The 25,008-nt window shown below is 59.7% G+C and overlaps 1 protein-coding gene across 1 annotated transcript; it reads right to left on the reverse strand.

Annotated features, from left to right (window-relative positions):
* Positions 1 to 1,092: 1,092 nt before the first annotated feature.
* On the reverse strand, positions 1,093 to 23,171 carry PPP5C (protein phosphatase 5 catalytic subunit). The gene is made up of 13 exons (XM_081274160.1): positions 22,970 to 23,171; positions 17,085 to 17,326; positions 11,491 to 11,638; positions 9,363 to 9,484; positions 7,069 to 7,134; positions 6,488 to 6,586; positions 5,714 to 5,819; positions 3,675 to 3,817; positions 3,504 to 3,591; positions 2,659 to 2,699; positions 2,390 to 2,568; positions 1,737 to 1,818; positions 1,093 to 1,629 (listed from the first exon to the last, which is right to left on the reverse strand). The coding sequence occupies exons 1-13, from the start codon at positions 23,088 to 23,090 to the stop codon at positions 1,567 to 1,569; spliced, it is 1,500 nt and encodes a 499-aa protein (XP_081130286.1). The 5' UTR covers positions 23,091 to 23,171; the 3' UTR covers positions 1,093 to 1,566.
* Positions 23,172 to 25,008: the final 1,837 nt, after the last annotated feature.

Below are 25,008 nucleotides of genomic sequence, written 5' to 3' on the forward strand. Positions count from 1 at the left end.
CCTCCAGCATAGTCCACCCTCCATCCTGGAAAGAAACCTTGGCCAGGACCTGAGGGTGGCACCCTATCTGGGGAGGGAGGGGCAGCAGGCTGGAGGCTGCAGGGGGCAGTCTGCATGGGTCATGCCTGTTTTCAGGCGACTGCACCCCAGACACACTGACCACAGATGCCATGAGCTCTGGGAGGACTGCCGTCAAGCCCAGCCCACTGTGAGGCTGGGAAAGACAGCGATGACCTTCTTTTTCTCTTAAGGCCAGGAAGTTTGTGCTCGGCTGTGCAGATGTGCAGTGAATCGTCCAGAGGAAAGTCTGGGTCCTGGGAGGTCACTTGTGAGCCTTAGAATGTCCTCTCTGGTAAGATGATGTCCAGTGGTGTGATTTATGCTGTGGCCCTCGAGTCTCCTGAGACCCAGGCTGGCTGTGTGGGCTGGATGGTCACCAACCAACCCTGCTGACCAGGTTGGGCACCAGGGAACAGTGAGCTTCCTCTGCCAGAACACACTCTGGGCGTCCCACACGTGCCCCCCAGGGGAGGGGGCTGGAAGCTTGGCCTGGTCTCCTGGGTCCCGCCCAGTGCTCACCTTCCTGTTGCTGGTGACAACCCTGAGCGGACTTCTCTGAGCCTAGTGGGTCCTCCTGGCACATTATTGAACCCTAGTGGTCTGGGGCCCTCTGACCTGCAGGAACAGGATTCAACACCCAGTCCCGTGGGAGCAGGCCAGCTTCTCTGCTGACCCCACACCTGTCCTCGCCCTCCTCCTCTCCCCTGGGCACAGGTGGCCTGCAGCTGCTGGCCAGGAACACTTTCCCAAGGCCCACACCAAAGTATGCCAGGGTCAGAGAAGGGCCTCTTGACACCAATGGCCAGCAGAGGGCAGAGATGGATGGGGTCTGGAAGGTCACCAGGGGGTCAAGACCCCCTCAGAACTCTGCCCTCCAGGTGTCTTGCAGGACAGGTGTGGAGGGGCATCTCCAGCTGGGCCCAGGCTGGAGCCTCTCTTAAGCGCCTACTGTACTGGGCTGCTTCGGGGGTCAGGCACACCTCCAGATCACAGTCACACAGCCCTGGCAGCCAGTGGCTCCACCAGACAGGATGACTTACAATAATGACTTTATTTTAACATTTAATTACAGACATAAAACAGCTGGGGGAGGGGGTGGGCCCCAGCCTAGCCCCACCCTGGGGCGACCAGGAGTGGGTGCTGGCGAGGCTTCCCTGATGACCCTCTTCCTGGGGGTCTTCCTATGGCGGGGCCCTATTGCTTTAGCAGGGGAGGAGCCATGCAAACGAGGGGGGCGGGAAGCCTCCTGGCCCCGCCCCACCCCGAGCGGCCTTCCTCCAGAATGCCCAGGCTGCCCCCAGCCCCAGCTCCTCCAGCGCCTCCCTCTGCCCAGGGAGCAGACCCTCTGGCCAGCCCTTCTCTGCTCCCCACCCCCTCTGCAAACCTAAAGGGGAATAAATACAAACTTTACAAAGTAAAAGGGGGTCCAACGATGCCCTGGGGCGGGGCCTGCTCTGCGCCTGCCCAGGGCTGGTGGAGCGGAGGCCCCGGTGCAGCTGCCCGCCCTCACATCATTCCTAGCTGCAGCAGCGTGTTGGCGTAGGCCATGGGCTTGACGTTGGGATGAGGCTGGAGCCGAGACAGAGGGACAGTCAGCACGGGGGACCCCTGAGCGCCCAGGTGTACTACCCCCTCTCCAGGCCCGGGGAAGGGCAGAGGCTCGAGGGGTGACTCACCACTGCTGTGAATTGGTGGAACTGGGGCCGCAGGTCGGAACCCCGGAGGTGGATGTAGGAGGCTTTGTTCCCCATCTGGTCGCTGCAGGGACAGGAGGTAAGTGATTACCGTGGTTGGGACAGGGCTGGGGGCTGAAAGAAGGGGGTGGAGAAAGAGGAGCAGGCAGGAGGGGGTGCAGGTGAGGGGAGTGGGAGTGGGCGGGGGTGGCACCGGCTGGGCACAGCCAGCCCCACATAGCTGGGAGCTGATCCACCAGGAGGTGTGAGGGACAGAGGTATGCGCACAGGAGACTACAGGATGTCCTCCAGCCTAGGCTAGGGCACAGGCCACCCTGCAGGTGTCTGGACTTCAACAGAAAAGAGGGAGGGGAGTGGAGGGAGAGGAGGAGGCAGGAGCTCACTGGTAAAGGAAGGAGAGGAGAAAGGTTTTCTTTCAGAAATGTCTGGGTGACAATGGGAGACGGGTTTGCTCTGAAATGGCCCAGGTGGGGCAGCCTGGGGGACGTCCTGGGGGGACATCGTGGGGGCCCGGGGGCCCAGTTCAGTGTTCTATCGACCCTTCCTACAGGGAAATCTCCCATCACAAAAAGTTAAAACCAAAACAGACAAAACCCTGTGCCTGGGAAGAACCCTGGCTGAGGGTGGAGACGCACCAGTAGTTGGGGGCGGAGAAGACGGTGACGCAGCGGCCACCATGTGCCACTTCGTAGCCCTCGGCCTTGACCTCGTGGCTGCGGATGATGTAGTCCAGCTGGTTCTCCTCCAGGAAGGCCTTGGTCACGTCAGGCCCGAACTGGCAGCTCACGCCCCGCTTGCTGACCGAGCGCCCATTCTGGGGGTGGGCCACGAGAGGTCAGGGTGACCCCTGGCCTGCCCCGCCCGCTCTGCCCACAGCCCATGTCTGTTGGCCCTGGAGACTCACCTGAGGTTGTGGATCCGACCACAGCAGGTCGCACATAGGACCTGGTGGGGAAGGGAGGGAACATCAGGGACTGTCCATCTCCTGGGGGGGCCCTCAGGCCACCTCGGCCCAGCAGTTTTAGGCCTGTGCTGCTGCACCAGCCAGGTGCCTGCCCCACAGCACAGCCCGGGTGGGGGTCAGGCAGGGGACAACTGGGGTTGGGGCTCAGGACATGCCCACTGGGTTTCCAAGCTGGCCTGTTGTCCCTGAGGATCTCCCCTTGCCTCCTCCCCAAACCCATTCATCCATTAGAGCCCCGACGCCGGACGGAGCATTCAATGTCCCGACTCAGACCAGGCCCTCGTCGGCTCCGAGTCCTGGTGGCTCCCCGCTGCCGGGAAGCTCATGTCCAACAACCCCTGGACCCACCACTCCATCCCACTCCTGCTGCAATCTGCCCTGCCCTGGGCCCCTCTGTGCAGACACCTCTTCTTCCTGTGGTATCAACTGGAATGTCACCTTCCTGAGAGGCCACCCAACACCATCCATGTCCTCCAGGACACGTGCCCTCTGTGGTCTCTCCCCAGGACTTGAATGGCACCGGAACACCTCCCTCGGGGGGCCAGGAGTCGGATCATGGTGGTGACAGGTGTGCCCAGGGCGCAGCATCCTCGCCCTGCACTGTGGGTGTCTCCCTGGCCAGCGTGGCCCTGTGAGGGGCCCTGACTCAAGCCACAGGTAGGAAACGCAGGCTCCTGGTCTCGCTGTCCTTGCCAAGAGCAGAAGGCCCACGGGAGCCACGGGAGCCCGAGCTGCAGCTCAGGTCCCAGCCCGGGTGCTCGCTGCCTCCCGCTGGCCCCACTCACCAGAGTCCGGGGGCTGCCGATTCCGCTCGATCTTTCGGATATCGTCTAGGGTGACGCCGTCTTCACTAAATAAGCCTCCATGCATGATCTGGGGAGGGGCAGGTGGCGACTGTGAGGGGACAGCCCCCCCATGCGTTTCACCCAGACACGGCCGCGTGGGGGGAGCCTCACCAGCACTTTGCCGTTGATGCACTGGGCCAGCGGGAGCCACTCGAACACCTCGCTGAAGAGCTCGTACATCTGGGCTGTGTACTTGGCCTTCACCTCACCCTCAAAACCATAGATCTGGTTCATGTTGTCCGTCTCGTGGTTGCCTGACAGCGACAGAGGACAGAGAGCTCCTCAGCCTCTGGGCTCATCAGCACCCTCTGCCTGGCGTGCTCCGAGGGACTGAAGGATTCCACACTGGTGGCCAGCAGGTCCCAAGCTGATGACAATTCATACGCCAGCCCCTAGCCCTTCACAGGAACCCAACAGGATACAGACACAGCTCCTAGTCCATTTTCTGGGGGACAAATGGAGGCTGAGAAGGGCCCACAGGCACCTGTGACCAGGACCAGGCCAGTCTTGGGGCTCTATGGCCATGGGATAGCCTGGGCTGTCCCAGCCCCATGGACCTCAGGCTCCCCACGGCAGGCCTCCCAGGCTGGGGGCGGCTGCCCCAGCCAGGCCCTCACCACGCCCGCTCCTCTCACCCACCCCCGCCCCATCCGCAAAGGGCTCAGCTGTCCTGCAGCCTGACGAGCTCCACTGAAGGGGCTTGCCCAGCCCACCTGGCCCCTCCCAGCCACCTTAGTGGCACTCATCTCCCATGAAGCCCCGCCTCTCCCTCGACCTAGCCAAAACCAGCAGTCCTTCGAGGCCCCTGAACTTCACAGCCCCCAGGGAGCCTCCCGCCCATGACTTCCTCAGTCCAGGGTGAAGCTCCTCACCTCTCAGCCCTGCCCTCTACTGCTCCGGACAAGACCCTATAGCCCTTTGGGCCCTCCCCGTCACCTCTGGCACACACTCTGGGCTCTACCTCAATAGCCTGAACCTGACATAACCCCCGCCAGGTTCCACTGCCTCCCCACCTGATCCTCCATTTGTGCTCCATGTAGAGGTTGGGAGACCCACATTGGTCCCAAACAGAGTCCTCTTGGAAGCCATGAGCTCCATCCACCTCCCTCTCCCAGGGTTCCTGCTCAGACTGCCTCCTGCCTGAATCTGGGACAAACCAGAACAGCTCCCTCTGCCCCAGGACCTTTGAACACATAGCTTCTGCTACTCTCTCCCCAATTCCTGGCTCTCTCCTCTTTCGGATCCTTGGTCAAGCTGTACATCCTCAGTGGGGGCACCCTGAATAAACCAGCCCTCCAGCCATCCCAGCTCTCCACTCCCTTTCCCACTTGGATGCTCCTTGATGTAATTTGCCAGTAGCTCTTGTGCATCTCCTGCAGTATATCCCTGGAGCCCTCTGGGGGCAGCATTTTGCTCCCCAAAGCTCTGAGGAGTCAGCACAGTGGTTCTGGGACACTTCAGGGAACATATGGGCTGGGAACTTGCCAATGGCCTACCAGGCCCCAGAGATCAACACATGCACTGTGCTGACACTGGAGGCGGTGCCAATGGCCTGGGCTGAACGGTGACATCCCTGCCAGGGACCTCACCAGCTCCCTTCTCTGAGACACACCAACTCTGTCTCATCATTTTTTTGGTTTTCATTTAAAAAAAAGTTATATGTGATTCCTCTTTGGGGGTAATACCAATAGTGATCCCCTGCCTCCTGCCCAGATCCTGGCCCTCTTCTCTGGAGGCCTCTGGCCCCTCTAGGGGGCGTCTCAGGGGCTGGGGCTGAGGAGGGGCCGGAGGGAGGAAGCCTCCAGGAGCAGCCTGCCCCGTCCAGAGTGATGACCAGAACCAGCCGGACACCTTGGTTAGTGTCATGCAGGAAGCCCTTTCGTGTCTGTGCAAATTATAAACAGGGCCTCTGACAGCCACCTGCTGGAGACAGTCACACTGCACACACCTGGGCTGCTCAGGTACAGTGCTGCCCTCAGTGTGGCGCCAGCCTGGGGCAGCGCACAGCTAATTGGGCTTCACCAGGTGGTCCTGCGCACTTTCTGGGTGAATTCACAGAATGAACAGCGGCCAACCATGACCCTGACCTTAAAGCTCAGGTGGGACAGCCTAGACCACAGTGCCTGCAGGCCCGGCACCTCCAAGCTCACCTCGAAGTAGGTGAAAGTGATCTGGGTAGAGGAGCTTAAAGCCGAAAAGGGTGAGAATCACTTCAACTGAGAAGGAGCCACGGTCCACGAAGTCGCCATTAAATATCTGCCCTGCTAAGGAAAACATGACGGGCAGAAGGTGGGCTGCACCCCGAGTCTGCTCACCCCGGGCCCCGTCAACACCTCCCAAGGAGGTGGCACAGGGGGTGGGGACCTGCACTATGTGGCTCTGGCCTGAGGCTCTAGGACCACACCGAGGCCGATGGCAGGAGGCCCCGGGTGCTCATCTCGCTTCAGCTGTCCCCACAAAGCAGGCCTGAAACCACAAGAGGGATGGCATGGGACTCATGCCCAGCCACACACAGGCCCAGGGTCCCATCCCCTGGTTACTTATCAAGCAAATATCACGATGTCAAAAACGTGTAGAGTGGGGTGGGCCAGGTCTCAGCACCTCCTGAGAGGTGGGCCCTCCTGTCCCCATGTCACACACCGAGGAAATTGAGGCACCAAGAGGTAGAGCGACTGCCTTAGTCACACAGATGTAAATGACCAGGCCAGGAGGCGGGGGGGGGGGGGGATACAGGAACAGTCTGCCTGCAATCTTAGAGCAGATGAAGAAAGCAGGGGCTCAGGAGAGGGGGCCGCAGGCCGGGGCGACAGGGCACAGGCAGACTGGCCCTGCCCTTCTCCCGTGGCCAGGCTCTCCCTGGCGGGGTCCTCTCCCTCACACGGTCGGGTGGGGATGGGACAGACAGGCTGTGCTGAGAAGGATACGTAGGGGTTGGTCTCTGAGGGTAAGCCGTTGAGCTCAAATATGTTGAGGAGGTCATAGAACTGGCCGTGAGTGTCCCCGCACACTGTAATCTTCTCTGTCTGGAAGAAAAGAGGCCACCGGAGAGGGAGGGGCCCAGAGAGAGACGTGGGGAGGAGGCAGAGGTGAGGGGAGGGGCGAGAGATCATGGCAGACCAAGAAGATCCAAGCAAGAGACAGGGACAGCACACAGCAATGAAGAGGACGGACAGAGACCAAGAGGCCAGGAGAGGGACATGCGGGAAGACAGACAGGGTGGTGTCAGGGACAGAGGGAAGGGCAGACCGTGCCAGGTGGATCTGTGAGTTCCTGAGCTCAGCAGCCCCTCCCAGCCAGGGGGCCACCGCCCCCTACTGGCCTCTTCGCCCACTGCCCCTCAGGCACCCCTCTCTCTAACACCAAGCCACACCCCCGGCCCCCACTCTTTTATTGAGAGAGTCTTGATAAGTTGCCCAGGCTGGCCTCGAACTTGCCATCCTCCTGCCTCAGCCTCCCACATGGCTAGGATTACGGCATGCGCCACCACACCTGGCTCAACACGCACCTCTTTAAGCGTGGTCTCCACGAGTGTGCTCAGCTTGGAGAGGACCTCTTTGACCTGTACCAGAATCTGAAAGGCAAGGCAGACTGTGAGTGGGACCGGCTGGGGCAGAGGTGCCCATCCTGGCAGGTCATATGCAGCATTCAAGCTTCCAATGGATGCTGGAGTTTCAAAAAACAGCTTAAAAATGATGTTTTAGAGAAAAACCGGGGAAATGACATATCTGGAAACGTAGGTGGTACTGCTGTTCACGGACCGAGATGACCTGGACAATATCATGTATCTCTTTCCAGATTTTCAGGCCAGCCTGAGGACACCAGTACTGGTCACCACTGTCACATCAACAGGTGGGACAGCTGCACTGCAGTCGCGCAGAGGACTCCCCTGGTTTTAGGAGATGCAGGGGGAACTTATTCTCCAATGGTTTGGGGGGAAGAAAAGAAAACAGTGCACACGGACACGCAAGGAGAGAGCCCCAGCGCTGCAGGGGAGGGGCATAGGCGCCAGGGCCCGCTCCTCCACTGCCCGCAGGCCTGCCATCCCAGAGCAAAGCGCTGGGAGAAGAGTGTCAACAAAGGTAGGAGGTGGCCACCTCTGGTCAGAACCCAGACGGCCGAACACTGCCACTCTCACCGGAGGCCGAGGGCAGCACCTGCCCAGGCTGAGCGTGGGGAAGCCAGTGGACACCCCTGGCTGTGAGTGGGCTGCTCTAACAGGTGAGCGCCCAGGGGGCGGCCGTGGCAGACTGCCCTTGCCCCACCACCAGCTCTCCAGGGCCTCCAGAAGGCGGGGCAGGAGGGGGCCTGCGGCAAAGACCCTCGAGTCCCGAGGAAAAATGCCCCAGCAACCTCAGCGCTAATGCTGTGCCTGCTCCAGAGCCCCAGGTGCCAACAGCACAAAGGCCACCCCGGGGGTTTCTCCAGGGGGAAGGCCCCAAGCCCTGCTGAAGGGACAGCTCCAAAGTCACTCTGAGAACTAAAAGCTGACTCCAACCAAGGCCGCGGGACTGCAGCCCAGGCCCACAGCCCACGCTCCTGCAGCCTGACGCAGAACGCACGCAAGGCCATTTTGAGGGAAATCTATCTACCTCGGTCTCTGTGGTGCCTTTACTCGGCCTCTGCTGGTGTCCAGAACTCCAGCCTTAAACGGCACGGACACACGCGGAGCTCTCTGGACTAGTCATAAAGATGACAGGCGGGCGGGGCTGTGGCAGTAAATGAGTGCACTGTGTCCACCTACAATTGCAACAATTAAAAAGGAAGACGGGAGGCCACTGTTTTTTTTAATTTTTTTTATCTACAGATGGACACAACAGCTTTATTTATTTATGCATTTGTTTGTTTGTTTATTTATTTTTATTTGGTGCTGGGGATTGAACCCAGTGCTCACACATGCTAGGCAAGCGCTCTACCACTGAGCCACAATTGCAGCCCCAAGGCCACTGTTCTGAATTAAGCTTCTACAAGAGGTCACAACAGGCCAGGCCAAAAATCAAAATGGTGTCCCTCCTGCTGATGCTCCACATCACTGTGCCCGCACTCCACTCTTTATCTGACCTCCTCACAGACTTGGTTCCTCACACAAAGCCACCTGCAGTTCTCCCTTGTCAACCAACCAGTTATCTTTATTTTGTCCCCATCTTGCGAGGACAGTGACCTGGAGTGACCCATCTGCTGTGTGTTCTTTTCTGCTTCCTCCAGCCTCTGCGCCCCCAGAGCCTCCTTGCCTTGGCTCACTCACCTGGTTTATGGAATACGGTGCTGTCTGACTCTAGAGTCAGAAATAAAGCCAACCAAGATCTTAAACTAAATTACTGTCATTCTGTCCTTTGGGCTAAAGGAAACTGGAAGGCCTGTGTAGCAGCCCTCAAACCAAAGATCCTCTGATCTTCTCCTGCAGCCTCATAACCAGAGCGAGGTCCTCGGGAAGTTCCCCATACCACAGGAGGGGATGTTGTGCCCAGCCAGTCGTCACCGTGACGGCCCACTTCCAAGACAACAACTCCTACCTGAGGCCACTGCTGACCACGGGCTTCCTCTCTCATCCCACGGCCAGTCATCTCCCTCCCACAGGCCCCTTCCCAGCGCCCAGCTGTAGCGCTCGCACTTTGGACCCTGTGGACCCCCCCCCCCCCCCCCCCCGCAAGCCGCTGCAACACCAGACCTCAGACTCCGGCAGCTGCCATCTCCTCCTCCTCCTTTTCCTCCTCACTGCCCTCTAACTGAGAGTGCTCAGGGCTGGTGGTGCTGGGAGGCTAGCCTGGGGTCCCCGTGTATGCGCACATGCAAGCGTGTTACCTGGTAGGCGCATTTCCTGTGCAGTTTCTTCTGGTCCTTGTACCACTGCATGAGCTCCTTCATGAAGGTGATTGTCACTTTGCCGTCCTCAAGCTTGGGCCCGCTATACTCATCCTCGATGGCTGCGTGAACAAGGGGACCAGTCAGGGGCCTCACCTACAGCAGGGTGGGCAGGGGCCTGCTCCAGGGATGGGGCAGATGTGGCTGTACACAGGCGGAGGCGCGGAGCGAGAAGGTTCCCGTGAGGCTGTGACATGCCGGTGTTCCTGGGTTTTAGGGTTAGCATGCAACCCTGAAATCCACGGAGCCTCCACAGCGCTTGTGCCCTGTTCCCGACAGTACCAGGCTGCTCCTCTGGAAGTTGTCCTTCGCAGGGCTGGGTCCCTGCCCTTTGCCCAGCCTTCTAAATTCTAAGAAAAATGGCACCTAAACGACTAAGATGTTGACGTGAAGGAATCTTTCTTTAGATTTACGGAGTCCAGAACATCTGGTGACCTCAGATGACACCAGAACGTGCCATGCTGCCCCTCAGTCTTTTCTCCTGGGCTCAATGAAGCTCAGAGACGGCGTGAGGTTAAAAAGCGACATGTCTGAGGACTGAGGAACCAGCTCCCGAGGACAAGGCCAGCCGAGATGTGCTTCCCACAAAAGGAAGAAGAGAACAAGAAAGGACCAGAGACCCCCGAGGGAGGAGGAGCCTCCCCTCCTCCCTCCGGTGTAGACTTCCCTAAAACCGTCTCGTCTGCCCCCGTCTTCCCAGGGCACAGGCCCTCAAATATGCCCCTTTCCTTCCTACCAACTCTCGACTACTGAGGGCAACAAAAGGAATGTGGGTCCAAGAACCTAAGAGCCCATGATGAACCTCCATGACACCCCAAAGAGGCAGGGCTCAGGCAGGAGGAGAGCGGAGCGCGGCCTGGTAAAGGATGCCCGACGGGAACACGACCACACGGAAGCTGAGGGGTGCTGTACAGTGGGACAGGCGATGCCCACTGGGACTTGGGACTTCTTCCTGTGCTGGGGTGATGAGCCGGGCGGGGGGTATGGGCGCCGGGTGGCTGCGGGGTGCAGAGGAGGAGTCTAGACGCGTTGCTTTGACCCTCTCAGTGGAAACTGCCACGGAGAGCTGTGTGGCCACCAGCAACAGATGGCCACGAGCCAGGTCCCAGGGGAGCCCTGCACACAGCTGGCTAGTCAGACTGATGCTGCTGGCCCTGGGGCCACCAATGGGTTCCAAGAGGCCCAGACACGGCTTCTGGACTGGGCTCTGCAAGTGCCCAGGGAGCCCTACACAGCGGAAAGCCCACCCCCCCTTCTCCACACCCAGAGCCGGACATGTCCAGCAGTCGGCGGAGACACCCTCCTCAGGGGCCTCGTTTGTCAGAGCGGTGGAGGGGAAGCGGAGGGTCAGTTGTCTAAATTGAAGGAAGGGAGACAGAGGCACGAGGGCTGGGCCTGCGCCTTCGTGAGTGTGCACTCACTCTCAGTTGAGGCCCGAAGGAGTGTCCCCTGGATTCTCCTGTGTTCCTGGTGCATCTGGGGCGCAGGGGAGGGGACCCAGGAGTGACTGTGCAGCTCTCACCCCGAGGGGCACACACTAGGAAAGGACGGGGCTGTTCATCGTGGCCCTTCCTTCCTCCCGCGAGGAGTGCTGGCCGGCTCGGGGCTGCAGCGCTGAGCGCCAGCAGCCGGGAGGACTCCCAGTCGAGGTGCGTCCAGCACCCAGGTGTCTGACCTCAGGGGAGAAGTCCCAAGGCCTGCTGGGGTGGGCTGGGCCTCCACTCCCTCTGGCAAAACTGGGGCGAACCGGGAGGCAGGTCCACTGCTTAACTGGCCCTCAGGTCCCGCCTCAGCCTATTTGAATGGAGACGGATGGCGGGAAGGGCACTTGATGGACCACGATAAAGGAAAATTCTGAGAGGTCCTAAATTTAATTTCAAGGTTGGAAGATGACAGGGAGAAAAGATAGGGGAGCCCATGGGTGAACACCTGTGGTGGAACCGACACGTCAACGCCACGCTCCTGATGGTGCACAGAGGCCGGCCGGCTGGCTCCCCTGCCCACCCCGCCCCGTGTGCCTGGACGCAGAATGCTCTGGGCAGGGAGGGTGGGCACCGGCCCGACTCACTCATGCTCTCGATGTCCAACGAGTCCACTACGGAGCGCTTGTGCTCGTCCCCTGCGATGGCTCGCTCGAAGGCCTTCTGCTTCACGATCTTGTTGCACTCCTGGTACTTCATCTTGGCATCTTTGTCATGGGGTTTCACCTTCACCACCTGGGCGGAGTGAGGGCAGGAGGGGGGAGAGCAGCGTCAGCACTCGGGAGGAGGAGTGGACACTGTAGCTGCCCTCGTCTACCCTAACCTGGGCTCTGTAAATGCTGCAGTGAGACCACCCAGGGTCCCCTGCGCTGGTGGGTGCGTCTCCCTGGGCATCTGCATCCCGGCCCTGAGCACGAGAGCTGCCCACACAGGGCCCACACTGGTGCTCCTGACGGAGCTCAGCCCTAACTCCAGGTGTGGCAGCATGGCTCGGGCAGCTGAAGCGGGAGGATCACAAGTTCAAGTCCAGCCTCGGCAACTCAGCAAAGCCCTATCCCAAAATAAAAAAATAAAAAGGGCTGGGGATGTGGCTCAGTGGTTAAGCGCTTCTGGGTTCAATCCCAGTACCAAAACCACACACAAAACCCCAACAACCCAACCAATAAGAAACAGTGTGCATGTGAGGACCACGGGCTCCGCTGCAGGCTCCTGAAGGGAGCTGGCACAGGCCAGAGGGCTGTCTGTGCAGCTCGCGCGCTGCTACCACCACTGTGATGCCAAGCAAGAGGGCGCCTAGGAGGAGAGCGGTGGCTCAGTCACGGAACAGTGTGAACACCTCTGCCGTGCCACGCTGGAGACCTGGACACCCGGTTAGGTCTGAGCTTCCCCCTCTAAGAAATGGGAGCTCTGCGGCCAGGGCTGCTGGACGGGATGAGCAAGGAACCCAGGCCTGGGACTTGGACCTCAAGCTTTTTTTTTTTGGTACCAGGGACGGAACCCAGAGGTGCTCGGCCACTGAGCCACATCCCAGCTCTTTTTATGTTGTGTTTTGCGACAGGTCTCGCGGAGCTGCTCAGGGCCTTGCTAGGTGCCCAGGCTGCTTCGAATGGACTTGGGCTTCTCGGGAGAACCCTGACCACTGGTTTCCTGCAGCTTCCTGTGCTGAAGAGACATGAGGCTGGGGCCATCCGGGTGCAAGTCGGTTCTGCCGGCTAAGAGCGGAGGCAGCTCTGGTGAGCCTGCCCTCTGCTGTACCGCCCAGGGCCACCATGAGAGTGGAGCGAGGGGCACATGGGAAGCAGGTGCGGTGGTGAGGGTGCGGGATGCCATGTCAGCCAGCGCCCACGGCTCTTCACAGCCCCCCTGGCATGGCTGCTGACCAACTCAGCAAGATCAGACCCAGTAAGCACTGGACACAGACTTTGGGACACAGGAAGTTCCCCGTTAAAGGAGCTAGTCCCTGCCCCCAACCTTCTATCCTACTTCCTACAGACCCGGGTCCTCCAAGCTCAAGAGCGGACAGCACCAGACTCAGCTCCTGGCCCTACCACCTGCTGTGACCTTGGGCAACAGACCTCACCTCTGCATCTCAGTTAGTTAACCTGTAGCTATTTTACCTGTGTGCACCTGCCTGACCCGGTGCACACATGCCCCATGGCCTCTCCAGGAACAGGACCCCCCACAAATCCTGGGCAGGGGACAGAGCACTGAGGGCCAGTCCTGGCCCCCAAGGGGTAGGGGCTCCCCAGTGGTGAGTCAGAAAACTCAGAAAAGACCCGCTACTGCCCGCGGGGAAGGAAGCAGGGTGGTGAGGCTGGTGCACCCTGGGGTGGAGGTGTCGACCAGGAGGGCAGGCAGCACCAGGGAGGTGGCAGCCTATGCCACCTGTCCAGGCAGGCCCAGGCTGGGACTCCTGCCAGGCAGTTCCACCTGGGGTGCGGTTGTGCAGCCAGGCAGGGGAGGCCCCGGCACCAACACCCCTGCAGTCTTCATGGGAGGGGCTGGGAATCTACATGCTACTTGGCCTGGCCCTCGGGGCCCATCCTGCCCCCCACTCTCTGCTTGCCCAGTACTAGGCGGCAGACCACGCGAGTCTCCAAATGTGCCAGCCCCACCCTAGCAGCAGGACTTTGTTCGGGAGGCCCCTGCCAGACACTCCATCTCCCCCAGCTCCTTCCTAGCTCCAGTGCCACCTTCCTCTCTTCCAAGAAGGCCACCTGCCACTGACTGGGGACAGGTGGGCTGTGGCTGCATCCCCCAATGGAAGAATGGTCAATTAAGCATTTCTTCTGAGCCAGTCTGCTGCCCACAGGCACCTGCAGGCCAGGAGGACCGCAGAGACAGGAAATGACGGCACAGGGAGAACAAGGGGAGCAGAAGCAACAGCAGCCCCAGCAACAGCCACCAGGCGGGACTGGGAGATGCTGCCCCGAGCAGGAGCCCGCTCACTTTATCTCCCCTGCAGCTCTAGCTCTATGGGTGGCCAGCAGAATCCTCATTTGACAGATGAGGAAACTGAGGCCTGGAGTGGCGAAGTCACCGACCTGCGAATCTAGGACTCTGTCTTCTTCCAGGTCAACCTGGGCCAAAGCCTAGGCTCTCGATTTCCACCACGCATGCGCACGCGGGCAGTGCTTTCCCCCGCCAGCGCTCCTCCCTGCCCTGGTCAGGGTTACTTGGCTCCTATTCCTCCTGCTCTCAGGGCATCCTGCGCACCCCAGGGAGGCCGCGTGGCATAGTGGCAGGCTCTAGGCCAGGCCTCCTGGGTCTGGTGGGAGGCTGGCCCCACCTCTTGAGCCTCCCTCACTTCTAGGCAGCGGGGTGGTGCCAGCACCCCAGGGAGCGTTGGTGTGAGAATTTACTGCCAAGTGCTTCCCTGAGCCCAGCAGCAAGCAAGCGTGCAACCTGAGGGCCTGCTGCTGCTGCAACACCCTGGGTGGCTGACCAGGACAGATAAGGGACCTGCCAAACTCCTGCTCCTGGGGAAGGTCCTTTGTTCCAGGTGAAAAGGGCCTGCTGGGCCAGAGCTCAGTGCTGGATACCTCTTTAAAGAGGATTATCTGAAGCCAGGCCCAGTGGCTGTGCCACAGGAGGCTGAGGTGCGAGGACTGCCTGAGCACCAAGGGCAAGGCCCCCTGGGTGGCAGAGTGAGACCTGGCTAAAAAAATAAACAGTGGTGTCTGAGTTGTACCGAAGTCAGCCTTCTGATGCTACCTGGTTGTGCCAGATGCCCCTGGGGGAAACCAGGATTTCTGTGTGACTTCTCCCAACCACATGGGAATCTGTGACGCTCCCCAATAAGCAAGCTGTCTTTAAGTAATGTCTTCGGTCAAGTGTGGTGGTGTGCACCCGTAATAGCTGCTACTCGGGAAGCTGAGGCAGGAGGACTGTAAGTTCAAGGTCAGCCTGGGCAACTTAGTGAGGCCCTGTCTCAAAATAAAGTAATAGGGGCCAGGGATATAGCTCAGTGGCAGAGCACCCCTGGGTCCAATCCCCAGTACCACCAAAAACAAAAATAAAAACAAAAACAAAAAAGTAACACAGGCTCCTAATATCCCCACGGGAAGCCCTGGGTGCTGCACGTGTTTGGGCTGGAGCATGTCAAGGTACCTGGAGCACAAGCTTGTCTCCATCTGAGCTGGCCATGAACCTGGCACCCTGACCACAGAGCCCATGCCTCCAAGCTCTGCAGAGGCGACCTTCAGACTCCTGTCTAAGACCCCCAGTAAGAAACAGGTGCTATTTTACATTTGTATTTGTTTAAGTAAAATATATTTGTACACAAAACAAGATGAACTTTTCCTTTTCCACACGATGAAGACCAAAATGCTGACCTCAAACCATTCACCAGACTTTGCGCCCATGTACAGTTCCACTGGTGGACTGTGGGCCAGGATCCTGCTGAGTGACCCTGCAGGAGGATCTCACAGCAGTGCTGGCCCATCAAGGGCAGGCAGGCGAGGAGGTAGAGGCAGAGGGCAGCCCTTTTGCTCCAACCAAGGCCAGGCCTTGGCTTGGCCTCCATAGCAGCTCCTGATCTAAGAAGAAGACGGGCCTGGGTGAGTCCTCTGTGAACCTGCACCTGCCACAGGATGCCCCCTGGAGGACAGGGGTAGAGCAGGGGGACAGGAGCTGGCCTTGTGCCCCAGCATCAGGAGGCAACAGGGCTGACATCCTGCAGGCAGCAGCAGGCCCCAGAGGACAGGCGCTCAGACTCATGTGACTGGGATGCAGAACATGGGGAAACCCTTTTCCCAGACCCAAGAGTGCCCTCGACCTGCCCTGGCCATCCTCTCAACCTCTGCGCCCAGCGTCCTCTAGGCCCCTCCTCCCTGCTGGGCCCTGCCCCCCAACCCTGACGCCTGTGGTTACTCATTACTGAGCCACCAGCCCCAGTGACCTTTACTCACAAGACTTCACCAGAGCCCCACAGCGCCCAGGAGGCAGTCACTCCTCCTGTCACCATTTTTCAGATTAGGGCACCAAGGACAACAAGGGAGTGGCTTGGCCAGGTAATGGCTTATAGGGACACGGCTGTGCCGCCCTTTCCCCCACTCTCCTGGGGTCACTCCAGACCCACTTCTAGCCTTCGCCCCCACCCTGACAGTGCCCCTGGCCTCAGCTTGGTGCAAGGTCTCACCTGCTGGCTGTCCACCCTGACCACAGCCAGGCTGCCATCTGCCCTGGCTGCCTCCAGCTGCCGACGTGCCCCTCCGTGCCCCTGCTGCCCTTCGCACACCACAGAAGGTGCTGGGTGGACCCGAGTGACAGTGCATTGATGTGTGGCGGGTGGGGGAATCCCCAACACTCAGAGCCATGCCATGTGCCCAAGCACTGTCCCCAGAGCACAGCACGCACCCCTCTCTCAGGGAGCCAGTTCTTTGAAACAGAGACATGGTCTTAGGGCCACTCTAGGCTCAGATCCCAGCTCTGTCCCTTACCAGCCGGGGACTGCTGGGCGAATGACTCGTGCTCTGGGCTGCAGGCTCCTCACTCACAGTGAAGGTGAGCCAGCTTCCCCGGGGGCTGCCCGGCCACACAGCCAGCTGGTTCTCATGAAGGGGCAGCACACACCTGTCAGAAGGTGTGCGCTCAGGGGGTCCCCACTGGTGTCCCCCCAGTGGGGCAGGGAGGATGAGGAATCCTGCCCTGCTTTAGGTCCTTCCTCACCACGGGGCGACACATCCCTGTGTGCTGTCCCTCAATGGCATGGTGGCCTCCACTTCTCAAGGTACCGATCCACACCTGAAGTTACCTTCTGCACTACTCAGTGGGCGATGGGGTTGTCCATCTGGCCTGAGCCCTGAGCTGCCCCAGAGGCTGTGCTGTGCTGACCAGCAGAACCAGCCGCATACTCACAGGGGCTAATTACTACGTGACCCCAGCATGTTCTAGGTGCCAAGGAGCAGAAACTCATCAATTCCCTACAGCAGCCTGCTGCTCTCCTCAGTCCCCAGACATGGAAAGCAAGGAAGAGGGGCAGGTGACTTGTCCAGGGTCACAAAGCAAGTGACGGCAGGGTTGGGACCCCACAGTACGCTCCTGGCCAGGGGGCCTTGTGGGCACCTGCTGGGGAGTGCCGAGCGAGGCGGGAATGGCCGCTCACTCCCTGCACTTCCGGCCCCACTATCTACCTGGCCCAGATGCCGGGAGCTGGCCCATGCCCCAAGGCCCGGCTCACCGTCTCGTAGTCACGGAGGGCAGCCCGGAACTTGCCCAGTGCCATATTGCTGGCGGCCCGGCGGTAGTAGCCCTTGATGTACTTCTTGTCGATCTCGATGGCCCGCGTGGCGTCGCCCAGCGCATAGCCGTAGCACTCGGTGCGCAGGTAGGCCAGGCTGCGGTTGCCGTAGTAGATGGCATTGCTGGGGTTCAGCTCGATGGCCTGGCTGTAGAACTTGATGGCGTTCTCGTAGTCCTTGGCTGTGGAGAGAGGAGACGTGAGGCCGGGCTGCCACCGGGGGGACAGGCACTGGCCCAGTGCTGGCCGAGTCTCCTTGTACACAGATGGGGAAACCCAGGTCCACAGTGGAACTTGAAATATCCCCTCCAGCCACCATCTCCAGCACCCAAATCCCACACACTCACCCTCCCAAAGCCCAGGCTGGACACTACTTCCTTCGGGACCTCAGGAGGACCTCCCCGAGTCCTTGCCACAGTCAGGAGGGGGTGATCCAAGGTCAACCCCAACCAGCAAAGCGAGTCTGCCAGAGCCCATGGGTGGCCCAGCTCCCCAGAGGGCCAAGGAGGGAAGAGGAGATAAATATAGGGAAGGAGACGACCCAGGCCTCCAGGAGAAGGGGACCCCGAGGACAGAGACACCAGCCTGGAGGAGGGGGGCTCCTAACAGAAGGAAAAGTGGGTGCAAAGGCCCCAGGCAGGACAGGCCCCCCCCCCGTCTGAGGGCGAGGAGGCTGGGGTGGTGGAGGCAGAGCGGGCTGGGGAGACAGGTGAGGAGAGAAGGAAGATGGGACAGATGCCCCCACAGTGAGGTCTGCATATTGATGTTCTAAGTATGGAGTGGACAGGGTGTGACATCCAGTCAAGGGCAAAAGGTCAGATTTTATTTAAATGAGCCACAGCTGTGCCCTGCACTTTACATCCTGATCTGCAAAATCCTCGTGTCTCCATGGCACAAATACCATCTGGCGCTCACTCTACACACAAGCCACAGAGGTCTTGCTCAAGGTCAAGTGCCTGTCTGTACCTGCAGAGCCCGGCTTGACTCCTCCCACCTGCCCACATAAGGCACAGGAGAACCAAGGCCTGGAGCCGGGCCTGCCTGGATGGGGACCCTGATGCCATACAGGGCGGAGCCCGACTGAAGCAGGCCAAGCCCCAAATGCTTCCACTCCCACCTCAGGGCCCGGGGCAGGAGTGGGGCAGGAGTGGCGGGGACAAGGCAGGTGGCCTGTGCCGGATCCCTGGCTCCACCTTTACTGGCCGAGCATCCTGAGTCCTCTCCTACCACTCACCCCACCTCTGCTCGCCAGACCACTCACCCGACAGAGCCAGTCTCCCTGGGGTGGGCCCTGTGAGGGCCGTCTCCCTTACTTCTTGAGCTCTGGCCCTGAATCGGGACACAGGAGCCCCCTAGCCCTGGCCTCCCTGAATCACAGTCCAGGGGAGAGAAAGCTCTGGTCCCCATCAGCGAGGACCCAGAGTGTTCAGCGTTCAGGCACTCTGAGGGGACGCCACAGCTGAGCCCTGGGGATCAGGAGCGAGTGGCCCAGGGAAGATGAAGGACAGAAGGAAAGAGACGGAGAGTGACAGAGACCGAAACGAGAGCAGGGAGGAGCCGGTTCCTAGGGACACAGCCAGCAGCAAGGTGACCATCCTTCTGGAAACCTTTCAAATGGCTCCAGTGTCCCTCCTTGGGGAAGCCCTACTTGACCTGCAGTCTGGTTAGGTGCCCTCCTGGGCTGCCCCAGCCCTGCCCACCTGGTTGTCACTGTCAGGTGAGGGCAGCACCATGAGCCTTAGGAGGGCAGAACCAGCACCGGCTCCCACAGGCCTCCCTGGAAGGCCGAGCCCAGCTGGCCAGTGCTCTGGGCAGGCTGGGAGAACTAAGTGGCAGAGAGTGGCACCCGAGATCTTGAGCAGGCCCGCAGCACAAGACCAGGACAAGCGGTCCCCTCCCCGAGCCCGTCTGTTCACCTGAAATTCAAGAGCCACGGGGCTGAGTTCTGTGAGACCAGGAAGAGTGGCAGCAGCCCAGAGCCACTGCACGAAGTGCCCAAGAGGGACAGGGGCGGGGAGGGGTCCATAGTGAGCGGCTGCCTTCTGTACCCACCCAGTCTTGCCTCAGAAGCACCAGTGCACCCCCTCCTCAGACGGCCCCAGGGAGCGAGGAGGAAGTGGAGGCCCAGCAAGGTCAAGTCACTCACCCAGCGTCACAGAGGAAGGTCTGAGCTCAGGCAGCCTAGCCCCACCCTCGGTGCCGCCTTCCTCTCCACCTCTCAGGCCAGGAGCACGCCTTAGGGGGAATGCGCTCCCCCAGCCCCACTTACAGAGCACCTCCCCTGGACTCAGAATGAGCAGGGACCAGGCTCTGCCCCCAGGATCTCTGGAGTGAGACCAAGCTCACAGAGGAACAGCCATGGGGGCGGGTGGACAGGGACATCCTGAGTCCCTAAGACCCCCCAGGCCCTCCTCTCTGCTGGGCCCGGTGCCTCTGGACGTGAGCACCAGGCACGTGGCGAGGAAGGGGATATCCGGGGCAGTGCCCACGCTCTGACCTTGGCAGGCAGTTCTGCTTCCGAGCCCGGCTTCCTCTAGAGAACAAACAGGGCTGCAGCCACCTACTCCACCCCGCCCCCCAGGTCTGCGAGTGTACCTGGCCACCGCAGGGCTCAATTAAAGTGAGCAGTAATTATCTTTTATTGTATTCCCACAGCCCCCCGAGCCTGGGGCTCTGTGCCTGCCACCACCTGCCAGGCAGCAAGAGGCCCGGCCAGGAGGGGTGGCGCTCGGCGGCAGCTCCGTGCCAGCCACTTCTGGCTGCCTGCCCAGGTCCTGGGGGCCAAGAAGCCCCTGCCATGGCCTACTCTTTCCCAGAATTCTTACCTTGCCCCACAGCAGTCAGACTCTTGCTGCTCCTCTAGAGCCCCAGGGAGGGGTGAGCACAGCTTCCAGCCCTCACCCAGGTGGTGACTGGGCCTCGTCCTGGACACCTCAGGCCAGGAGCCCCAGAGCCCCGTAGGCTCTTCATTCTGTCCAGTCAGTCTCCTGAGCATCTTCCACACCCACCCCCATTCCCTCCTGCCCGCCCAGGCCCCGGTGCCCCTCTGCCCAGGTTCCTGGCAGCCTCTCCCCTGGCCTCCCAGCCTCCAGTCTTGCCCTCCAGAGGGATCTTTCTTTCCCTATTTTCTTTTTTTGGTACTTAGAATTGAACCCAGAGCCTTGCACGCGCTAAGCAAAGGTTCCTCCACTGAGCCACATCCCAGCCTCAGGCCACCCTTCTTTTATGGAGACAAGATCTCACTCACTAAGTTGCCCAGGCTGGCCTTGCGCTTGTGATCCTCCTGCCTCAGCCTCCTGAGTAGCTGAGATCACAGGTACGTGCCACTGTGTTCAGCCCTAGAGGGTCTTTCTAAAGCACAAGTCTGCTGTCCTCTCTGCTCAAAACCTTCCATGGTCCTTGGAGCCCTCAGCTCAAAGTCGAGCCCCTCCCTGTGCGCCTGCACGACCTGCTCCCAGCAGCCTCGCCGAACTCCTCCCACCCTCCTGACAGCCCGCTCTCTTCCCCAGTGCCAGGCTCTGCTCACCTTTGGGTCTTTGCCATCTGTTTCTTTTTTCTTTCTTTTTGTGTGGTACCAGGGATTGAACCCGGGTGCTTAACCACTGAGCCACATCCCCAGCCCTTTTTTATTTTGAGACCAGGTCTCACTAAGTTGCTTAAGGCCTGAGTTGCTGAGGCTGGCTTTGAATTTGCAATCCTCCTGCCTCAGCCTCCTGAGTTGCTGGGCTGGGATACATACAGGCAAGGCCACCACACTCGGCTCCCACCTGGTTCTTTCTGCCTAAAGCACCCTCCCCACTCTCTCAGGTGGCCACTCTCCTTTCCTCTCTGAAGCACCTCCTGAGTCAGTTTCCGTGCTTCCATCCTGGTCAGAGGCTCCACCACATCTTACCTTCCCACCTTTCCAGCCTCCTTTCCTACCTCCAGTCTTGCCTTTGCACCCGGTCTGCACAGCAGCCGGGGATCTTCTTCCAGCGCTAATCAGACCAGGCTGCTCCTCTCCTAAAACCTTCCATGGCTCCCTGCCACCTCAGGATAATGGCCACACTCTCCAACCCAGCCTCCAAGGCTTAGCCTCATCCTTCACCAGCCCTGCTCCCCCCACTGATGAAACTTCCCCACACTTTGAATTGGTTTCTCTTCCCACTGCATGGAGGCCCACTCTACGCCGGGCTCTAGATCCTTCCCATCCCACCATCTTCTCCAGCGCGTTGCAGGTGTGAGCCTCCCGCTCTCCAGCAGAAGCAATCCTGTGTCTCTCTGGGACTGCACCTGAAGCAGCAGACGCCCTGCCCACATGCCCCTCCTGCCACCCTCCCCTACAGAACCAAGTACTCAAAACACTGGCCACACCTGCTGTCCCTACTTCCTGCTTCCCACCCACTCTTCTGGGCCACCTCGGCTGGCCTCCACACCATCCCCCAGCAACACCCATGGAGCCAGATCTAGTGGTCAGTGCTTGGGGCCTCCCTGGGCAGTCCCTGGCCCAAGGCACCTGCCTCCCCTTCTAGAAGCACTTGCTTCACAATACCTTTCATGGCTTCCCTCTCCCTCATTAACTACCCCTCAACACCCTCCTTCCGTTCTAAATATTAGAGTTCCTCAGTGCTCCATTCTAGGTCTTCTCTAGGTGCTATTCTTAGATGACCTCATCCGTTCCTAGGGCATTTCCAACCACAGCTGATCACGCCTAAATTTTTCTCCAGTCCTGACTGGCCCATGTTACCTACTCCATTTCTTCTTGGACAGCTGAGTAAAAACCAGACAAGTCTTTGCAATGACTTCTGACACCCTGCACCATCTGGCCCCAACCTAACCTCATCTTGTATTATTCTCCCTGCAATGTGCTAAAGCTCCAATCATGCCAGCCTTCTTTCATTTCCTACCCCAGGACCTTGGCACATGCTGCTCCACCTAATCAGAATACTCCTCTCCCATTCTCTTTCTGCTTTTCAGCTCAAACACCTCCTTCTCTATAATGCACTTCCTGTCCACCCTATCTAAAGACACCTCCAACTTTTATTTTCTACTTCGTCACCTTGTTGGTTTTCTTTTGAAAGAAAATTACTCAATGTGATACTCCTGCTAAATTACAAGCTCAGGGCAAGGCCACATGTGTCTCATTAGCTGTTATATCCTAAGGGCCTTGCGGTGTCCAGAGCACCTAACAGGTGCTCAATAAACATCTATCAAATTAATGAATGAACACGTGCCCCGACGTCTCAGTCTTGCCCAAGATCTTAAGTCATGTTATTCTCAGCGCTTCCTTCACCTCTTCTCCCAAGGCCTCCCTCCTTGTCCCTTTTCCTCGGATCACCTCAAACCTCCTGCTTTTTGCCCCCCCCCCAGTCTCATGACCTCATCCCCGACCCCCACAATTCCCTTATTTTTTGGGCTTCCCCCACACTTGGTGGTATCCACCCCAAGCCTCCCCCCTGGCAGCGCCATCACTGCCCAGCCACATGTCACTGGCTGGTAGCGCCCTCATCAGGCCTCACCACCAGGTAGCACCTCTTTCCAGGTCTGGCTTTTGGTGGCGCCCACATCCTGGTCCCCCTTCCGCTCCACGCCCGGTAGCGCCCGCCCCAGTCTCCCCGTTCAGTAGAGCCCGCTCGGCAGCCACCGCCGGGTAGCAGCCCTTCTCCCCGGAGCCCCCTCTGTCGCCCCTTGGTAGCGCCACCCCGGGCCTCCCCGCGCCGGGTCACTTGGTAGTGCCTGCCCCGCGCCCAGGCTGCCGCTCCGCGTTGCCATGGTTCCGCGCGGGCCTGGCACCCCCGGTCTGGGCCGCTGTCCACCCTCCCTCGCCGCGTCCGGGCCGGGCGCACCTTTGAAGTAGTCGTTGGCCTGCGTCTTGAGCTCCTCTGCCCGCTTCAGGGCGCCATCAGCCGGGGGCTCATCCCGGGCGGGCTCAGCACACTCAGTCCGCTCGCCCTCCGCCATCGCCATGCCGCAAAGCGACCCCCACCCTGGCAACGGCCGCTAGCGGCGCCCGGCCGAACCGTCGCGAAGGAGCGCCGAGTGACCGCTGCCGCTGCCGCACAAGTGTCGTAAAGCGCGGGCCCCGAAGGCGCCCTTGGCGCGCCTGCGCAGGATCCCCCTCGCCACAGAGCGCGCGGAGGACAAGGTGACCAGAGGGTCCCCAGACAGCGCCCCTTGTAGGATGAGCCAATGAGGAAAGCGAAAGGGGCGCGCGGGGAAAAAAGGCCTGGCGTGGCCCCTGCTCCCAAGGTTACCGTGTTCCGGGGCCGCCAAAGTTTCTTGGGTCTTAAGGACCCCGCCGTCCTTTCGGGTTGACGGGTGGGTGGCAGAAGCAGGTGGCAGGCGGGGCTGCCATTCTAGGCCACGGAGCCAGACCCGGGCGTCCAGCCACCGCCAATTTTTGTGTGACCTTGAACAAATCTGCCCCCGGCCCCTCACCCTTCCTAGTGCCTCAGTGACCCCTCCGGAAAATGGGTGCTTCCCAAAGTCCCAACCTCGCGGCTCGGGGGTTCTGATTGTTAACTGAGGACACCCCGAGCCCCAAGGAGCCTCGTTTGTCGCACTGTGTTCGTTCCCTTCTGTGTATTCAGCTCCCCAGATCCTGCTGAATCTTGGTGGTGACGTCGCCCGTCGGTGGTCGCTTCCTCTCCCCACCCTCCACTTTACCCTCCGTATGGCCGCGGGGGTCCTCCTAAATCTCTGTAAGACTGGACCACACCCCTCAGCCTTCCCTCGCTCCCCCGGGGGGCCCCAGGAGAAGACCCTGGAGACCCTCAACTGTCCAGCCTCAGGCAAACTCTCCGGGTCCCGCCCCCTCGGAGCCCTGCACGTTTTATCTTCTGTGCAGCTTTTCCAAACCCAGGGCCTCCACGCAAACGGGGGCACCACGTCCTTTAAGGCTCTGCTGTCGTTCCCCACTTGGAAGCGTAATCTATCCCACCCAAACCTCTTGTCCCATCATCTGGCCCACCTTTCCCACCACCACCAGCAGTCACCCTAGAAGGTAGGTGCTAACGTCATCTTCATTTTACTCATGGTGGTTTGCAGGGATCAACCTACTTAGGCAAGGTCACACTGAGAAGAAGAGACAGGCAGGATTTAAACCCATCTCATCAAATTCCTGTGCTCTTAATTTCTGCTCTACTGTAGGTACCAGAGCCAGCCTTGTGTGTTCCTGAGTTTTTCTTTTCTGTCTTTTTTTTTTTTTTTTTGGGGGGGGGGTGCTCTGCCCTAATCCAGCTCAGGCTGGATTCACACAGTTAAGGCTGTGTGACCTTGGGCAAGTGATCACCCTCTCTGAACCCATTTGATGGGGTCCAGTGGGGCTAGTAATGGTGCCCATCACACAGGATTAGAGGAGGTTTTATAAGATCACATGAGCACAGTATTTGGCTGAGGGACTGAAACAGACTTAAGTACTTTTTATATTTACTGCATTGCAAGGGACAGTGCCTAGTGCTACAATGGGGGGGGGTGTTTCAGAGGATCTAGGAGGACCTTGTCCAGCTGGACAGGCAGGGAAGGCTTCCTGGAGGAGGGGTGCCTTAACCAGGATCTGAGGGGAGGAAGGCATTTGAAGTGCAGGGGGTGGGGTGGGGGTGGGGCAAGTACAAGGCTCAAAAGGAGTTTCCTTCCCTTGAAAAGATTCCTACATGGAACACAGGAGAGCGGTATGGGGGTGACAGCAGAGAGACGCGACAGAACAGACACTTCTTCCCACACGGATCTGCAGACACAGTCGCTCTCGAGCGCACACGTGCTCACTGGAGTACAGAGAATCATGTTACAGACACACATTGGTCCCTGGAACTAGTGTCAAACAGCCCCACGCATGCACACAGCAACACACACACACAGAGACACTGAATTATCTCCCCCAGAGACT

Source organism: Spermophilus citellus (assembly GCF_964194105.1).
Source record: "Spermophilus citellus genome assembly, chromosome: 18".
In the NCBI taxonomy this organism is placed as follows: domain Eukaryota; kingdom Metazoa; phylum Chordata; class Mammalia; order Rodentia; family Sciuridae; genus Spermophilus; species Spermophilus citellus.